Source organism: Loxodonta africana, chromosome 2, assembly GCF_030014295.1.
Source record: "Loxodonta africana isolate mLoxAfr1 chromosome 2, mLoxAfr1.hap2, whole genome shotgun sequence".
NCBI classification, from domain to species: domain Eukaryota; kingdom Metazoa; phylum Chordata; class Mammalia; order Proboscidea; family Elephantidae; genus Loxodonta; species Loxodonta africana.
Window position 1 is genome coordinate 56,749,369 of NC_087343.1, and position 17,078 is coordinate 56,766,446.

The following is a 17,078-nucleotide window of genomic DNA, read 5'->3' on the forward strand; positions in this document are numbered from 1 at the left end:
ACCACTGCGCCAGCAGGGCTCTGCTGCAAAAGACCTCTTTAAAGTGCAAAAAGCAAAGATGTCACCTTTAGGACTGCGGCGTGCCTGACCCAAGCCTTGGTGTTTGCAGTCTCCTCACATGCATGCGAAAGCTGGACTATAAATAAGGAAGGCCGAAGAAGAATTGTTGTCTTTGAATTATGGTGTTAGTGAAGAATATTGAATACACCACTAACGGCCAGAAGAAGTACAGACAGAATGCTCCTTAGAAGGGAGACTTCTTCTCATGTACTTTGAACATGTTATCAGGAGAGATCAGTCCATGGAGAAGGACATCATGCTTGGTAATGTACAGGGTCAGTGGAAAAAGAGGAAGACCCTCAACGAGTTGAACGGACACAGTGGCTGCAACAGTGGGCTCAAACATAATGATTGTGAGGATGGCGCAGGACTGGATGGTGTTTCATTCTTTTGTATATCAGGTTGATATAAATTGGAACCAACTCCATCACACCTAGCGACAACAGCGGCAACAACATTTAACCCTTTCTTGACTTGTGGAACATACAGTATCTCAACTACTTTTTATGCCTGTGGAGTTCTTTAGAATATACTTTTCCTGCTGAGAGTATTTACTTCCCTTCAGAGGGAACTTGTGTAATGGTGAAAGATGAAAGAAACGTTTGTTGAAGCAAAATAGTTGGGGCTTTAGGCAAAACCAGAGGTGCTCCGTGTACCCAAATAGAAAGTGCTACAAAATAAACCATGATACCCAAGACCAGCGGTGCAGTGGTTAAGAAATCAGCTGCTAACAAGAGCGTCAGTAGTTCAAATCCTCCAGCTGCTCTTTGGAAACCTTGTGGGGCAGTTCTACTCTGACCTGTAGGGTTACTATGGGTCAGAATCGACTCAACGGCAACGGGATTGGCTTTTTTTTTTTTGGTTACCTAAGACCAGTGGGCCAGATAGGTTCACACAAACCATATGTTGTCATGTATTTTCACATATTTGTTAAATGTATATTACTAATCAAAAATTTAAACATACTCATTGACTCAGCATGCATTCCACTACTAAAAACACATGACATCAACAAGAAATTCAGATCACAAAATAATTGGGTCTTGAAAGGTTTATGTATAATTTCAAAGAGTTGCAAAATAGCTTAAAGACTAAGAATAGAGCTAGAATCTGATAACCCAGATGATGCATAGTTATCCACTGAAACACAATTTTTTTCCTACTCTAACCCCTTTGGTTAAAAAATAAAGTAAAAAAAAAAAAAAAGATTATTCATGATGACAAAATAAGAGCGTGCTCTTTTTTGGCCTGGTTAGTTACTTGGGTGTAGCAAGACTATTAATTTGCAGTTTGTTTTGGTGAAAGTCTTCGTAAGAAATCTCAGATTGGAGTTTTAAAAGCCTCTTAAGGCTAGTAACCCAAGCCAAGAACTTGCCACCAGATATCACTTGCGACGTCTATTAATTTGGGCCAATTCTTCCCTTCTCTGAGTTCTGGAGATATGACATAATCATCCTGAAACATAATATAGCGTATAGTAAGCAAGTATATAGTAAGAATATACCAAAAATCTGTGAACAATATAAAGTAAAGAGATTTTGTAAACTCAGCAGTAGGTCCTAAACATCCAAAACTCCATAGGTAAGTGACATGATCCCCAACTGACATCTAGTGGTGTGGAAGATCCTAGATTCAAACTAAAGAATTAAAGATATGACCAAGTTAACATTTAAAAAATAACTGAAATTAGTGGCTGATAACCTGTAATGTTGTTTTCTCTTATCAGGCAGCACAGCACCTGGATTCTGATTAGTAGCACGTTATCATGGATAATTCGAGCAATGACAGATCTGTAGGAACTTACCACGACAACAACAACAAAAAAACCAAACCCAATGCCGTGAAGTTGATTCTGACTCATGGTGACCTTATAGGACAGACTAGAACTACCCCATTCAGTTGACAAGGAGAAGCTGGTGGATTCGAACTGCCAAACTTTCAGTTAGAGCCAAGCTCTTTAATCATCGAGCCAACACGGCTCCAGGGACTTCCCATACAGAATATAATTTCTGAAATGTTTAAAATAATTACATTTTATTTATGTACATTGAATCACAGGAAGGCTAAGCATCTCTTCTAATTTGAGAACTTTGCCCCTGCAACTCTTCAATACACCTACTCCTCATTTTTCAGCTATCATGTTATCTGATGTTTCATGACAATAGTAAAAAAACCTGTCAGGCTATTTTGTGCATTAACAATGTCCATCTGGCGGTAATGAATGTTATGGTTCAAGGCTAATGATGGCTGTGATGGTTAAGATTATGTGCCAACTTGAATGGGCCGTGATTCTCAGTGGTTTGACAGTTATATAACAATGTGATTTGGCAGATATGTAATGATGTAATTTGGCAGTTCTATAATGATATAATTTGGCACTTTGGTAATAATGTAGTCCTCCGTTTCGTGATCTGATGTGATCATCCTCTATTTTTGCATAACACCAATTTTTGCAGAATGACCTTGGGTCCTAACCATGTCTATAAGTGAGGAATGGGTGTAGTCATAGTAACATCAAATGATATTCTTAGGTGCCGTTGAGTCAGTTCCAACTCGTAGTGACCCAGTGTAAAACAGCAAAACACTGCCCGGTCCTGTGCCATCCACACAATTCGTTATGCTTGAGCCCATTGTTGCAGCCACTGTGTCAGTCCATTTCATTGAGGGTCTTACTCTTCTTCGCTTACCCTCTACTTTACCATGATGACCTTCTCTAGGGACCGGCCCCTCCTGATAACATGTCCAGAGTACATGAGACAAAGTCTCACCATCCTTGCTTCTTGTGGAGCATTCTGGCTGTCCTTCTTCCAGAACAGATTTGTTCGTTCTTCTGGCAGTCCATGGTATAGTCAGCATTCTTTGTCAACACCATAATTCAAAGGCATCAATTCTTCTTCGGTCTTCCTTACTCATTGTCCAGCTTTCACATGCATATGAGATATTTAAAATACCATGGCTTGGGTCAGGTGTGCTTTAGTTCTCAAAGTGACATCTTTGCTTTGTAACACTTTAAAGAGATTTTTTGCAGCAGATTTGCCCAATACAATTTGTCGAATACACTTAGATTTCTTGACTGCTGCTTCTGTGGGTGTTTATTATGAATCCAAGTAATACAAAATCCTTGATAACTTCAACCTTTTCTCCATTTATCATTATGTTGCTTATTGGTCCAGTTTTGAAGATTTTTTTTTTTTTTAAGTTAAGGTACAATACATACTGAAGGCTGCAGTCTTTGACGATCACCAATAAGTACTTCAAGTCCTCTGCACTTTCAGCAAATAAGGTTCTGTCATCTGCAGGCTGTTAATGAGTCTTCCTCCAATCCTGATTCTGCGTTCTTTTTCATGTATTCCAGCTCCTTGGATTATTTGCTCAGCATCAAATTGATTAAGTATGGCAAAAGAATACAACCCTGACACATTTTTCCTGAATTTAAACCATGCACTATCTCCTTGTTGTGTTCGAACACCTGTCTCTTGGTCTATGTGTAGATTCCTCATAAGCACAATTAAATGCTCTGGAATTCCCATTATTCGCCAAGTTATCCATAGTTTCTTATGATCCATATGGTCGAATGCCTTTGCATAGTCAGTAAAACACAGGTAAACTTCTTTCTAGTATTCTCTGCTTTCAGCGAAGATCCTTCTGACATCAGCAGTGATAGCCCTTGTTCCATGTCCTTGTTTTTACTCCGGCTTTAACTGGCAGTTCCCTGTCGAAGTACTGCTGCAACAGCTTTTGAATGATCTTCAGCAGAATTGTACTTGCGTGTGACATTAATGATGTTGTTCGATAATCCATCTTCTGTTGAATCACCTTTCTGTGGAATGGGCACAAATATGAATCTCTTCCAGTGTGTCGGACAGGAAACTGTCTTCCAAATTTCTTGGCATACACAAGTAAGCACCTCCAGCGCTGCATCTGTTTGTTGAAACTTCTTTATTAGTATTCCATCATTTTCTGTTGCCTTGATTTTGGCCTTTGCCTTCAGTACAGTTTAGACTTTTTCCATCCGTACCATTGGTTCTTGATCATATGTTATCTCCTGAAATAGTTGAAAGTTGACCAATTCGTTTTTTCTACTTTGGCTCTGAGTATTCTTTCATCTGCTTTGAATGCTTCTTGCGTCATTCAGTATTTTGCCCATAGAATCCTTCAGAATTGCACCTCGAGGCATGGGAGTTTCCTTTAGTTCTTTCACCTTGAGAAATACCGAGTGTGTTTTCCTTTTGGTTTTCTAACTCCAGGTCTTTGCACATATCATTGTAATGCTTTGTCTTCTCAAGCTGCCCTTTGAAATCTTCTTTTCAGCTCTTTTACTTAGTCATTTTTTCCATTTACTTTTAGCTACTCCATGTTCAAGAGCAAGTTTCAGAGTCTTTCTTGGCATCCATATCAGTCTTTTCTTTCTTTCCTGTCTTTTTAATGATGTATTGCTTTCTTCATGTATAATGTCTTTGTACAACTCATCTGGTCTTCAGTCATTAGTGTTCAGTGCCTCTTATCTATTCTTGAGATGGCCTCCAAATTCAGGTGGGATATACTCAAGGTCGTATTTTGGCTGTCGTGGACTTGCTGTAATTTTCTTCAGCTTCAGCTTGTGTATGAGTAGTCGGTGGTCTGTTCCACAGTTGGCCCCTGACCTTGTTCTGACTGATGATACTGAGCTTCTCCATCATCTCTTTCCACAGATGTAGCTGATTTAATTCTTGTATATTCCATCTAGTGAGGTATGTGCATGTAATTGTGGTTTATATTGTTGAAAAAGGTATTTGCAATGAAGAATTTGGTGGTCTGGCAAAATTCTGTCATGTGAGCACTGGAGTCATTTCTGTGACCAAGGCCGTGTATTCCAACTACCAATCCTTCTTTGTTTCCAACTTTAGCATTCCAATCACCAGTGATTATCAATGTGTCATGATTGCATGTTTGATTAATTTTAGAGTGGAGAAGTTGGCAAAAGTCTTCATTATCAAATAAACCTAGCTATTTCTAGCACCTCTCTTTTTACGAAGGTAAAAGATTATATTTTTGTTATTTTTCCAGGGGTCCTTGGGGAATCTTAATGATAATGTAAGGTTCAAAGTTATCCTGAAAGCTTTATTTTATTGCACATTTAGGGTTTGATTTTGGGAAGGTGAAAATCAAAAGTTGTTAGGAGATTTGAGCTCTTTAAGGTAGGAATTGAATTATTGGTGCCTGATAAACAATATTTGGCTACTCATTTCAGAGTGACAATTAAAATTACAAAAATAAATATAGAATGTAACATGATTGTAAAGAACCTTAGCTTATACCTAGTGATCAAGGACTTAAAATCGGCATAAAGCGTGTAAGATTATCCTGGTAAGTCAGCCTTTGCTATCTAAGCAGAGTACACATGAAAAGAACAACCCTTTGTATTTTAGGTGAAGACAATAAACAGTAAAGACTTTAACAAATCATAGGTTTTCAGGCTTGTAGTTTACAGATCCAGTTTTCTTTCTTCAAACCTTTTATAACTTTCTGTACCTATTCAGGTTTCTCCTTCACCATCCTCTTTCTCATTCTGGAACAACCACTCATTTTACCTGAGGACATAACTCTTCCCTTTTTCCTTTATTGAGAAAAATGAGTGTCATTACTTTGTATACAAATCACTCCTCTTTGCCACTATTGCTCCTAGTAAAGCTTCGTTCATATATATTAATTATATCTTTTAACCAAGGTAACTTTGATTTCATAGAGAAAGCTGTGGGATAGATTATTAAAAAGTATTATACTTCAGCATTATGTAAGAATAGCAGATTTTATGAATACATATAACATGACTTTCTATGGCCATGTACATTTCTTATAATTCAGCTTCTCTGAGTCACAAAAATGAACATGTTCAGTAACAGACCTGAAGACATAGTCTCTCTGTAGCATGTAAAAATAAGATGCAACCATATGTAAACTTAAAGTTATGCTTAGTAATCAGTTTCAGCATTCTGCCTTACTTAGAAATGACAATAAATTATATTTGTTAGGGACCTAATACATATCCATTAGTGTCAATCTAAGGTTTTAAGTTACCTAAGGGTTCTCTAGAGAAGCAAAACCAGTAAAGTGTATAAATATATAGAGAGAGATATTTATATCAAGGAAACAGTTCACACGATTGTAGAAGTGGGAATGTCCCAAGTCCCCAGATCAGGATAGAGGCCCCTCCCAATTCACACAGCTGCAGAAGCTTGCAAACCCAAGATCAGTAAGTTGGGGAGCAGCACTCTTGCTTGCAGGCTGTGAAGATCAACGAACCCCAGGATGGACAGGTAAGCTGCTAGCTCAAGTCCCAAGAACCGGAGGTCAGACAAGAGGCAGATGCTAGATCCAGAATAAGCCAAACCCCCCCCCCCCCCGACCAGTAGCACTCAGCAGATCCCATTATGGGGGTGATCACATGTCAGATTTCAACAGGGAAGTGATCACAACATTATATGACTGCCAAAACACTGAGAATCATGGCCCAGCCAAGTTGACACACATTCTTAACCATCACACCTAATGATCATAGAAATTAGTTGTCAAGGTGGCATACTACAAAACATGTTTTTGAAATAAAATTTTGTCAGAATGATGAATTAATTTGATTAAACATTATTAACTTGACTGTACTATGCCCAAAATAGAATTATATATGGTAAGCCCCACATCAGCAAACCGAAGCCTAAGTTTCAATTTCTTATATTTCATGAGGTGAAACCCAAGTTTGTCAGTGGATTCTACCGGAAACTGAAACCTAAGCTAACCAATTAGAACTTGCTGACTCCATTTAACCTAGTTCAGAATTTCCCCTTTAACCCAAATAAGGAAAGAAAATTCCTGTTAGCCAATCTGAAATTTGCCCAGTGTAGCCTCCTTGTTCCTGTGACTGCAAAACTCTCTCTTTGTACCAGTCTTGGGAATTCTTTTCTTACTTCCAGACTGGACATTCCTTGATTCATAAATTCAAAAATAAAGCTTGTAAGTTTGTATGCAAATTTAATATTGTGGAAATTTTATTAATTTTTAATAAACACAAATTTATGTTTTTCATGACCATAAACATGAAGTAATGCTGGCTTATTTGATCAGTAAACTTGTATAAGTTTAGGAAGAAGATATTTAGGTAGAATAAAAATCTATGCTTTGTTTTATTTAACACTGATAAAGAAAACCTAGCTGTTTTTCTTAAATTATAATTATTAAATTTGGTTGCTAAACATTTACTTACCTACATTATAAGAGTTCTTAAGAATTTAAGAACTTGGATCCTTAAAATGTTTGAGTTACTTTTTATAAGAATGCATTTTAAATCTAGAACACTAAATTTGAAAGTATTACAAGTTCAATGTCTTTGTTTTCTGCAAACTTTAAGGATATTTGATTTATATAAGTGCTTATTTTTCTTTAAGTCAGTAAGGGCAGAGCTCCTTAGCGAGACTTTATAATCTAATATGTTAATACCATCCAGAGGTAGAAAAACACACACAGAATGACCATTAAAGGCCTTTTTGAGTTGCAGACACATAGAAAAGACATACAGACACAGAGAATGCTTATAGCTGCAGTACTCGAACTTCAGCCATGGATCAGTAGGAAAAACAGAATTACAAAATTCACCAGTCTATACCAAAAATCTAGGAGCTCTGGCGGCGCAGTGGTTGAGTGCTTGGCTGCTAACAGAAAAGTCTGCAGTTTGAACCTACCAGCCACTCCTTGAAAGTTGTGGTCGTCTGCTTCCATAAAGATATACAGCCTTAGAAACCCAATGGGACAGTTCTACTCAGTCCTATAGAGTTGCTATGAGTCAGAGTCAATGTGATAGTATTGGGTTTGGGGTTATACCAAAGATTTGTTCTGATCTGCGTGGGTACAAATTCTTAATTGATTTGAGCTCAAAATAGACAAACAGAAAAAACTGAGAACTAGATTCTTTGTCTTCTTTCACCCAACAGAGAATAGATCTCTGTAAACCGTTAATCTATTTTTACAGGAATCATCAGATGATCAGACCATAAAACCAATTTCCAAAATTAAAATTAGAACAACAGAGTCAGCGAAGTTCTTTTGCCACTTTGGATTCACCTCTGGGAGTCAAGAAAAGACTTGGCAGGCTTACACATAAGGTTTACCACTTCTGTGGCACAGAAGTTTGCCTGGCTCCGGTTGGTGAATCTTTTGGGTTTCTCCGTGGGACGTCCAAAGGTGTTAAAGATATTTCCCCCAAAAAGGTAAAATCATGACTCCCATATAGATATAAAAAGAACATGTGTTAAGGAATTTATTTTACTCATAGGAGAGAATCAGGCAGATGTTACATCCAGTTCAAAAACAGCCCACATTTATATGGAGTTAAAGAATATTGAGATAAATTGCAAATGTAGACAAAACTGATTTTTGTTTTTTGGGGAGGTGTCAGTTACAACTCAAAAAGAGTTTTAAAGTGGCTCAAAGACAGTGGACTGGGTAAGATCTGATAATCTGATAGTGTGTGCTGTAGACAATGCCTTGCTTTACATTGAAACACAACATTTCATAGATCAAATTCCTCCAACCCCCAAGTCCCAGGTATGAGCTGCCTTGTCGCTTAGGGAATTGTTCATCTTGGTTGCTAAGACTTCTGACAGAGAGAGAGATAAATCCTTTACATCCCCTTTTGAAACTCTGAAATAATTTTCTCATAGAAGTAGTATTATACATGGTGGATAAGTGAAATTACTAGTATGTTTTGGGCTAAATAAGATTCTGGAAATTCCCGTGCTCAGACCGCACCCTAGACCAATTACCAAAATCTCTGAGTGATTTTTCGACACCAACTATCTGATAACTGATATTCAAATATACTTTTGGAACACAAGCTTAAGTAATTGATTAACATCCTGGTTTGTTTTGTGGCAAATTCTGAATAGCGTGGTTCCAATTACTGTAATAATACTGTATACCAACTATATTATTTGAAAAGATAAAATTTAAGACGGCCGTTGACTATCACATCAGAGGTTTTTTTGTTTTTTTAAATGTTTTGAGAGGTACGACAGCCATGGCAGGTGTAGGGTGTTACTAACATATTTCAGGTGCCTTCTGTTTTCACCTTATTTGCTTGTTTAAATAAGTTTATACGATTTTGGTGGAAAAAATTTTCTTACCAGTGTATTTAAAACAGTACTATTTCTGCTCTATATTTTTAAAAAAAGATCTGTTACTTTTAAATTATTCTGAGTTCCTCTCCCCCCGCCCCCAAAAATTAGATACTTGGGGAATTTCAAAGTAAAGGAACATTTAAAATGGAATTTTGAAAAAGTATTTTTTCTTCCCTTTTCCTCCTTTAAATTATATTTTAGGCTTATGGAAGAATAGCCTTAGTTCAAATCCTGTGAAAAGTCTTGCTCTCAGCCAGGCATAATGTGGATACATAGCCTGGTGAGGAATCTTGAATCTGTCCAAGTACCTGGCATTGGCCTCCCAAAGCCTTTGCTATTCTGATCCCATGCCTTGGTTAGCAATGACTGTCATTTATGTCGGTTTGTGCCAAATTATGTGATGGTTCTTGTTTTGTGCACAACTGAGAGTAGGAAAAAACCATTAAACTGTTCCCTTCTGAATGAATGGCAGTCAGGGTTTGAGATTAGGTTATTAGAGGAGCAAGACCTTTCGTAGGACTTGAACCAAGGTTATTAGAAGAAAACATTTCATTAGTAGTAAAGCAGTGATGAATATTTCTCTATATTTTTGCATTAATTAACCACAAATAATATGGCCTATGTATAAAAATGAATGGAGTTAATTTTTTTTTCCCCTCTCATATATGGAATTCATCAGTTAATTGTGGTCTGGTTTTGTTCATGGGCTTTTTCTCCCCCTTCCCCGCCCCCCATGGCATTTGAAAAGATTACATGAAACATTCAGATCATTGGAAATAGAATATATCCCAACCACAGTCTGGGATTTACAAAATTTCTGAAAAAGAAATTGGTTGGGCATAGAATGTTACAGATCTCATTTTAAGTTTACTAGAGCGTTGCCAGAGCTACTTCTCTGATACTGGGGCTTAAAGTTCAAAATATCTTTGTGAAAGCATTCCAGTGTGTGAAACACCAAAGGGAGTCAGCTTCTCATCATTTAGGTGCTGGTTGTTGGATTTGTGGCTAATCCATGCCATATGGCTGCTCTCCTCAATGGGAAGTGACAGCAGCCCTGGGAGCTTTACCCCATCCCTGGGGCAGCTGTCTTGGACACAGTTGCTTTGATCTTCTTCTGCAGCACAGCTCGGAAGAGCAAGGGCTGGTTTTCAGTGTCCTAACGGGACAACATATGGGACCATTGTCAATATAGACCACACCTTGATTTTTATGTAAGTATTCTTCAGAGAAAGAACGTAAGCGTTTTCACTTCCATGATCTCGTTCAGAAACACAAGTGTATTTCTTTAAAAAAAAAACAAAAAAACTTACTTTTAGGGTTGAAGAAGACATTCTATAGCAATTAAAACATTTAACAAGTAAGATCCCATTCTTAAATTTCTTCATTTTCTTTTTTGCAAGTTATATTGCATTCTTTCTTTTTAGGAACAAGTTTCAAATGGGAAGTAGAAAAGAGGAGTACAGATCATGTGACTTACTTCATTATTAAAGACAAATGTTTAATGCCCTTTCCAGTGTTGTTATTCTTAATTATTTTGTCTTTTTAGCAAAAGGTTGTATTTGGTCCAGTAGCCATTATATTGCTATACTGTTATAAAAAGTAATATGAAAGATTGTAGTATGAAGTATAATGGGACCAGTAAATTTGTTCATGCACTCTAAGGTAAACAGTTTGGAGGAGTGCTTGGAAATTTTGTCAGATTCTTAACAATATTCCAGAAAAGAACAATTTTCTTTATAACATCAACCCTACACAGTAGAAATGTTTTCTGAATGAGGGGCAGGAAATCTGTAGACTCTTACTTTAGGTTAAGTTTTTATTGTGAATTGTCACCAGCCTTTCTCATACCCTTCTTTGCTTTTACTTAATCAAAGAAGCATGGTTGCTTGCGCAGCTTTGGGAACAAAGTTGTTGCTTACAGAAAAACATGAGGGAAAGAAACTTTTCCCTATATATCCTAAAAATCATGGGTGATGGTTGTGGTAGAGCAGAAATATTGACATGGATCCAATTAGTTAATGCAGGTGTCTTCCATGTGTATTTTTGTTTGCTTTTTCATAGGGTGCTTTGCCCGTCCACATTCCAATCCCTGTAATGACACTTCTATTTATTGTTGTTATCACCATCAACAGCAACTATAATCTGGCTCACAATTCCCAGGAGCCAGCTCACTCCTTAGTTACCAGGAGAAAACCTAAACCAGTTGTTCTTTTATGTGTACAAAACCCGTCTTCTCACATTGCAGTGACCCTGACAGCATTTTGAGGCTACACAACTAGAACAGATAATAGAGCTATGTCTGAGTTCTTAAGCAGTAAAAAAAAAAACAAAAAATTCCTTTTCTCCCGGGTAGTTGAAAGACATAGTAACTGAGTAAATGAGAGAGTGATTATCAGGTACGTGTTTCTGTGTAGTAAAAAAAAAAAAAGCCAAACCCAAACACGTTGCCATCAAGTTGATCCCAACTCATGGCAGCCGTGTGTGTTACAGAGTAGAACTGCCCCATAGGGTTTTCTTGGCTGTAAACTTTACAGAAGCAAATTTCTAGACCTTTCTTCTGCAGCACCACTGGGTGGCTTCAAACTATCAGTCTTTAAGCTAGCAGACCATTGCAAACCATTTGTGTCACCCAGGAAGCTTGTATGTATGGTGCCTGTTCCTAAATATTTCCAGGTGCTTTTTCACTTCTTCAGTTCTTATATGTCTTTCGTGGGCTGGAGATTGTGTGTTGGGAGGCAGTGGGGAGAGAGCATATAGGGGAGGGAACATGGGTTCTCTCATCCATCAGTTGCCAGAGAAGATCCTGAAGGTTTTGTATAACTTACCAATGATCATTATAACCAGGCAGTCAAAGAACCTACAGTAGAAACCATTTCCTTCCTTCACAGTTGGTGGGGAGCATGTGGGGAACTGAGACTTATTTTCCATGGATTCTTAGAACGATCTCTTCAGCATTTTTTAAAAACAAAAGAAAAAAGTTAAAATTCACACAGATTGAAAGGAAATAGCTGAAATAGATAAAAATTGGAATTGCAGAATATTTTTAAAGGAATGCATTTTCATTTACGAGGTAGTTAAGTACATAGCTTTAAAGACCACTTGGTTTAAAATCCTCATTTTGCCATTTAATAGATGTGTGACTTTGAGCTGCTTGTTTATCTTCTGTATGCTATGTCTTTCCCCATAAGTAAATATAAAATTAGGATAAATCTCATGCCTACCTCATAAAGACAACCTATAAACCCAAAAGTGTATATTTAAAGCACTTCACAGAGCCTAGAAATACCAGGCACTGCCTCTTGCGCTTTTTGTTCTCTTTGCCTGCAAGCTCTTTTCCCAGATAACTCACTTCCTGACCTCATTTGTTATGACCTCATTTGAGTCTGTACTCAAGTGGTACACTCTCAGGGAGTGCTTCCCAGTCTGCCCTATCTAAAATGTTTTCTCCTTAGTAGTGAATCGCATATAATATTATTTTTAATCTTACTACTGTTTTCATACCTAATATGTTATACATTTACTTATTAATTTTTCTCTCCCTACTAATATCAAGAAGTCCAGGAGTCTTTTGTTTGTATTATTCACTGCTTTAACTCTAGTGTCTAAAACAGTGCCTGATACAGAGTAAGCAATCAGTAATATTTATTAAATAAATAGAAAATGTTTAGTAAATATTGTTATTATACCTGTTTCATTGAATTGAATATTTTTTGTAAATATCAGCAACGTTTGCTGATTAATGTAGGAAGTGCTTGAGAAGTTTATGTTATCATGCTCAGTCTTGTTCACATTATTAATTTGCTTACCAAAACCAGCTTCTGTAACTAATAACTAGGTCAAATTGTTATTAGCTGCTGCTGAGATGGCTCCCAGTGATCTTATGTATAATGGAATGAAATATTGCCCAGTCCTACAACATCTTCATGATTGTTACCTATATCTAAAGCATCAAAAATTCAAATTCAAAATTAATGGACTTCAATGTGACGAAGTTTTATTTTACATGCATGCTTCACTTCACATAGAAAATGTATTGCTAGGAATCAAATTCAGGACAGAAATAATAGCTTAATATTTACTGAGTGCTTACTATAAACTATACATATTGTTGTTGTTGTTGTTAAGTGCCATTGAGTCCATACCGACTCATAGCAACCCCACGTACCACAGAACGAAACACTACCGGGTCCAAACTACACATACTACATACAAATGCTATAGATAGCATAGCAGTTAAAGGCGTGGGCTCCAGAATCATCTGTGTTTAAATCTTGATTCTCCCCCTTCCTAGCTGAGGGATCTTGTGCTAATAAATTTCCCTTGCCTCAGTTTACTCAGCCATACAAAGAGCATAATACTCACTCATGTAAAGGTTTTACAAAAATGCTTTTCTCATAGAACTCAATATAAGTTTGTTAAGTGTCAGGTGCTTTCTAAGCACTTGACGTGAATTAACTTGTTTAATCCTTATGACTTTATGAAATAGGTAACTATTATTATGCCCTTTAGTAAATGTTTTGAAATGCAAATAACCACTTCTTAATATACTTATTTTATAAGTTTAGCTTCTCTTAAAGTAAGATATAGCTTTGCAGGTTTTTTCTGTTTTTGTTTTTAAATGGATAGGAAGGCACTCAACATTTTTCTCTATGAATGTAAGATTGGGTTGAGCAGGTGAATTGAATCAGTATTTTCTCTCCTGGATTCTGATGTTTCACTTGTATTTTAAAGACATTTGTTTTATTTGCTTTCCTGCTTCCTCATTTCTTATAGCAAATGGACTTTCTTCGAAGGTTAAACAAGTAATTTCTTTTGTAAAGATCAGCACAAAGATGGTTCCTGTGAGGCGGACGTTAAAGATGTCCCAAATGTCTGACTTTTCGAAGCTGCTGTACCACTCCATCATCTCTAACATCAACTACTCCCTCTCACCTCAGTACTCTGCCTCCTGTCTTTGGGTTCCCTAATTCACTGAAACATCTCACAGAACTCACGACCACAAACCATATAAAGGAAATGGCTGACATGGTTGTGGAGGAAGGCAACTCCTAAATTCCTGGGTCAGGCTTGGACTTCTCCCTGGCCCTCAGTCTCTTGCCCAAAGGCACTTAGCTTTCTCGCTCTGTGGGCCAGAGAGCCCACTGCACCATCTCTTGTGGGTCTCTGCTGTAGGTCTGTCCTTCTTTAGTGGTGGTGGGCTCTCTTCTCTGCTCTGGAATTGGCTCTCTTTTAAGACAGAACTGACCAATCCCCTTGGTGGGCCACAATTATCTTATTTGCACAGCCCCACCCAGTCACCTGGGTGGGAGTCACAAGACCATGGCCAGAAAGGCCATACACAAAAGTAATTAATCGCACTGCAAAGGTCAGTGGAGTTTTAGCAGCGGAAATGTAATTTACTCTGGAAAAAATAATTTAAAAATTAATTTGAAATATACTGTTAAATGTTATTAATCTGACATCTTCCTTTTTCAGACACTGAAATAGAAGTAATAGTAGTATACTTTGATAGTTTTGAGTTTCATAGGTTTCACTTTTGTGGCAAAATTGAATTTTGGCCTAGGGGCTTTGAGATACATAAGCTTTGTGGCAGCAAATACTCACCGAGATGTTACTGGGTAGAAACTCCAGGTTCTTACTGGGCATGACTCCTATTGGCCAGTAAACGAGAGACTGAGGTGGGAGAACAAAAAGGCACCTTTATTTCAGTGTAAAAAGGAAGTCGAGTCAGTCGGTACTTAATGCTGCCAAGACTGCTTTCCAAGGGTGGGCAGGCAGGTTACTTTTAAAGGGGTTTAGAAGTAGAGAGTTCATACAGGTTATGTTAGCAACATTCTTAATCATAACTATGCAGGTGCAGTGGGGTTTACATATAACCTCCAAGCAAAACCAGAATTCAGATGCAAAGCTGGGGGAGTTGTGGGGGAGGGCGGGGGGGGGTGGCGGCAGGGAAGCCCAGCAAAGGCAGATAAGGAAGCCAGGTAAAGAATACAGCACTGTGGGGGTTCTGTCTCCAAAACATGCTAGAACTCACAAGAACTCTCAAAATCAAGAAACTCACTTATTTAGACTATGTTTTATATATAGTATATATATATGGAACCCTGGTGGTGCAGTGGTTAAGAGCTACAGCTGCTAACCAAAAGCTTGGCAGTTGGAATCTACCAGCCGCTCCTTGGAAACCCTGTGGGGCAGTTCTACTCTATCCTGTAGGGTCACTATTATATAATTAGACTATGTAATACTCAATTGGGGCATATTATACATGACTGTATGATTCAGTCATGAAACTCCGTTATGATTCAACCGTAAAACTCCAAATAGTTCAAGATGAGTTATTTGAAGAAAGCCCTGAGAGAGAAGAATGATAAAAAAAAACTAAAGGGATGGAAAATAGATCTTACGTAGAAAAGTGAAAGTTATAGGGGTTACTTAGGAAATATAAGGGTGACTTGATTATATTTTCAAAGAGGGGGATGTTGATTTGGTTGTACCCAATGTCAGAGGACATTACTAAAAGAAGTCCCATGTTAAACCACATAGAGGAATGGAAATTTTTACACATTAGATAGCCTTCAGTAATTGAGCAAGGAGTGTTGAGCAAGGAGAAATTGAATCATAGGTTACACCTTTAAATCGAGATGTAGTAAATCATCATCAGGCAATATTTGGGACCCTCTTGTCACACAGGATTATAAGAGAACAATTACTAAGGAAATATTAATATTTAAGATGTGTTGACATTTACTCCTGATGACAAATGAACCCTAAATTTTAAAGTTAACCTCTGCTTGCTGTGTTCTTCATGTATCTTCTTTAATTCTGTTGCTGTGTTTCTTTTCCAGGATGGAGCTATGACGTTGAAGACAGAAAAGTTCCGAAACCCAAGTCCAAGTCTTACGGTGCAAACTTTTCTTGGAACAAAAGAACAAGAGTATCCACAAAATAGGTTGGCACTGACTATATCTCTGTACTTGACTGTGAATAAAGTCAGCTGTGCAGTATTTATAGTCCGTGTATAATACGTCTCTTAATCTCCTAATAAATGTGACCTTTAAACTACAGACAGATTTTGTGATGTCTATTTAAAATGTTTTTTTGATGTCTCAAATTGAACATGTTACAAATTTCCTATATATAGTAGAGATTTGAGGTGATCATACCTCTAGGAAATTTTGGTACTTAGAATCTATTAAAAGGAATGCTTGAAACAGTATTTATAAACTGCCAGCCATCATTATGAAAATGCTCTCTTAGAAATTCTTTTGTTTTATTGTAAGTAAAGTACATGATAACATTACAATTCTGATAAACCTAAATCCTAATCTCATTTTTGAAGTTCTTTTCTATAATTAGAAGCCCTGGTGGCATAGTAGTTAAGAGCTACCGCTGCTAACCAAAAGGTTGGCAGTTAGAATTCACCAGCCAGTCCTTGGAAGCCCTGTGGGGCAGTTCTGCTCTGTCCTGTAGGGTCACTATGAGTTGATAACAACGGGTTTTTGTTTTTTTTAAGGTACTTTGAACCTGAATGAATTGTGTTCCACACCAATGTCTACCCACAGATCAGCCCTTAATGATTGTGAGGGGTTAGGTGAATATTTTATATTATGAAACTGAAAGACTCAGAGAAATGAAAATCAGTTCGTTGTTGGGGATTTTTAGTGTTACTGTTGATTTTTGGAAATAGAAGAAGATATATGCTTTTGTTGTTAATCAGCAGGTCATGCTGTATGAGTTATTGAGCTCATAGTTTTGCCAACTCTTCAATAAACACTTTATATCCTCATAATAACCCTATTAAAAAAACAAAAAAAAACCCTATTAGATAGAAAAAATTTTTTTTTTTTTTTTTTTTTTTCGTATCTGGCACTA

General features: G+C 37.3%; 1 protein-coding gene across 1 annotated transcript in view; it reads left to right on the forward strand.

Moving 5' to 3' along the window:
- NDUFS4 (NADH:ubiquinone oxidoreductase subunit S4) overlaps nucleotides 1-16,270 on the forward strand; it is a 153,649-nt gene extending 137,379 nt beyond the window's left edge. Inside the window, exon 5 of the mRNA XM_003408030.4 lies at nucleotides 16,052-16,270. Within this exon, the coding sequence (XP_003408078.1) occupies nucleotides 16,052-16,155 (104 nt within the window). The 3' untranslated portion in view covers nucleotides 16,156-16,270. The remainder of the gene's footprint in view (nucleotides 1-16,051) is intronic.
- The last annotated feature ends 808 nt before the right edge of the window (nucleotides 16,271-17,078 follow it).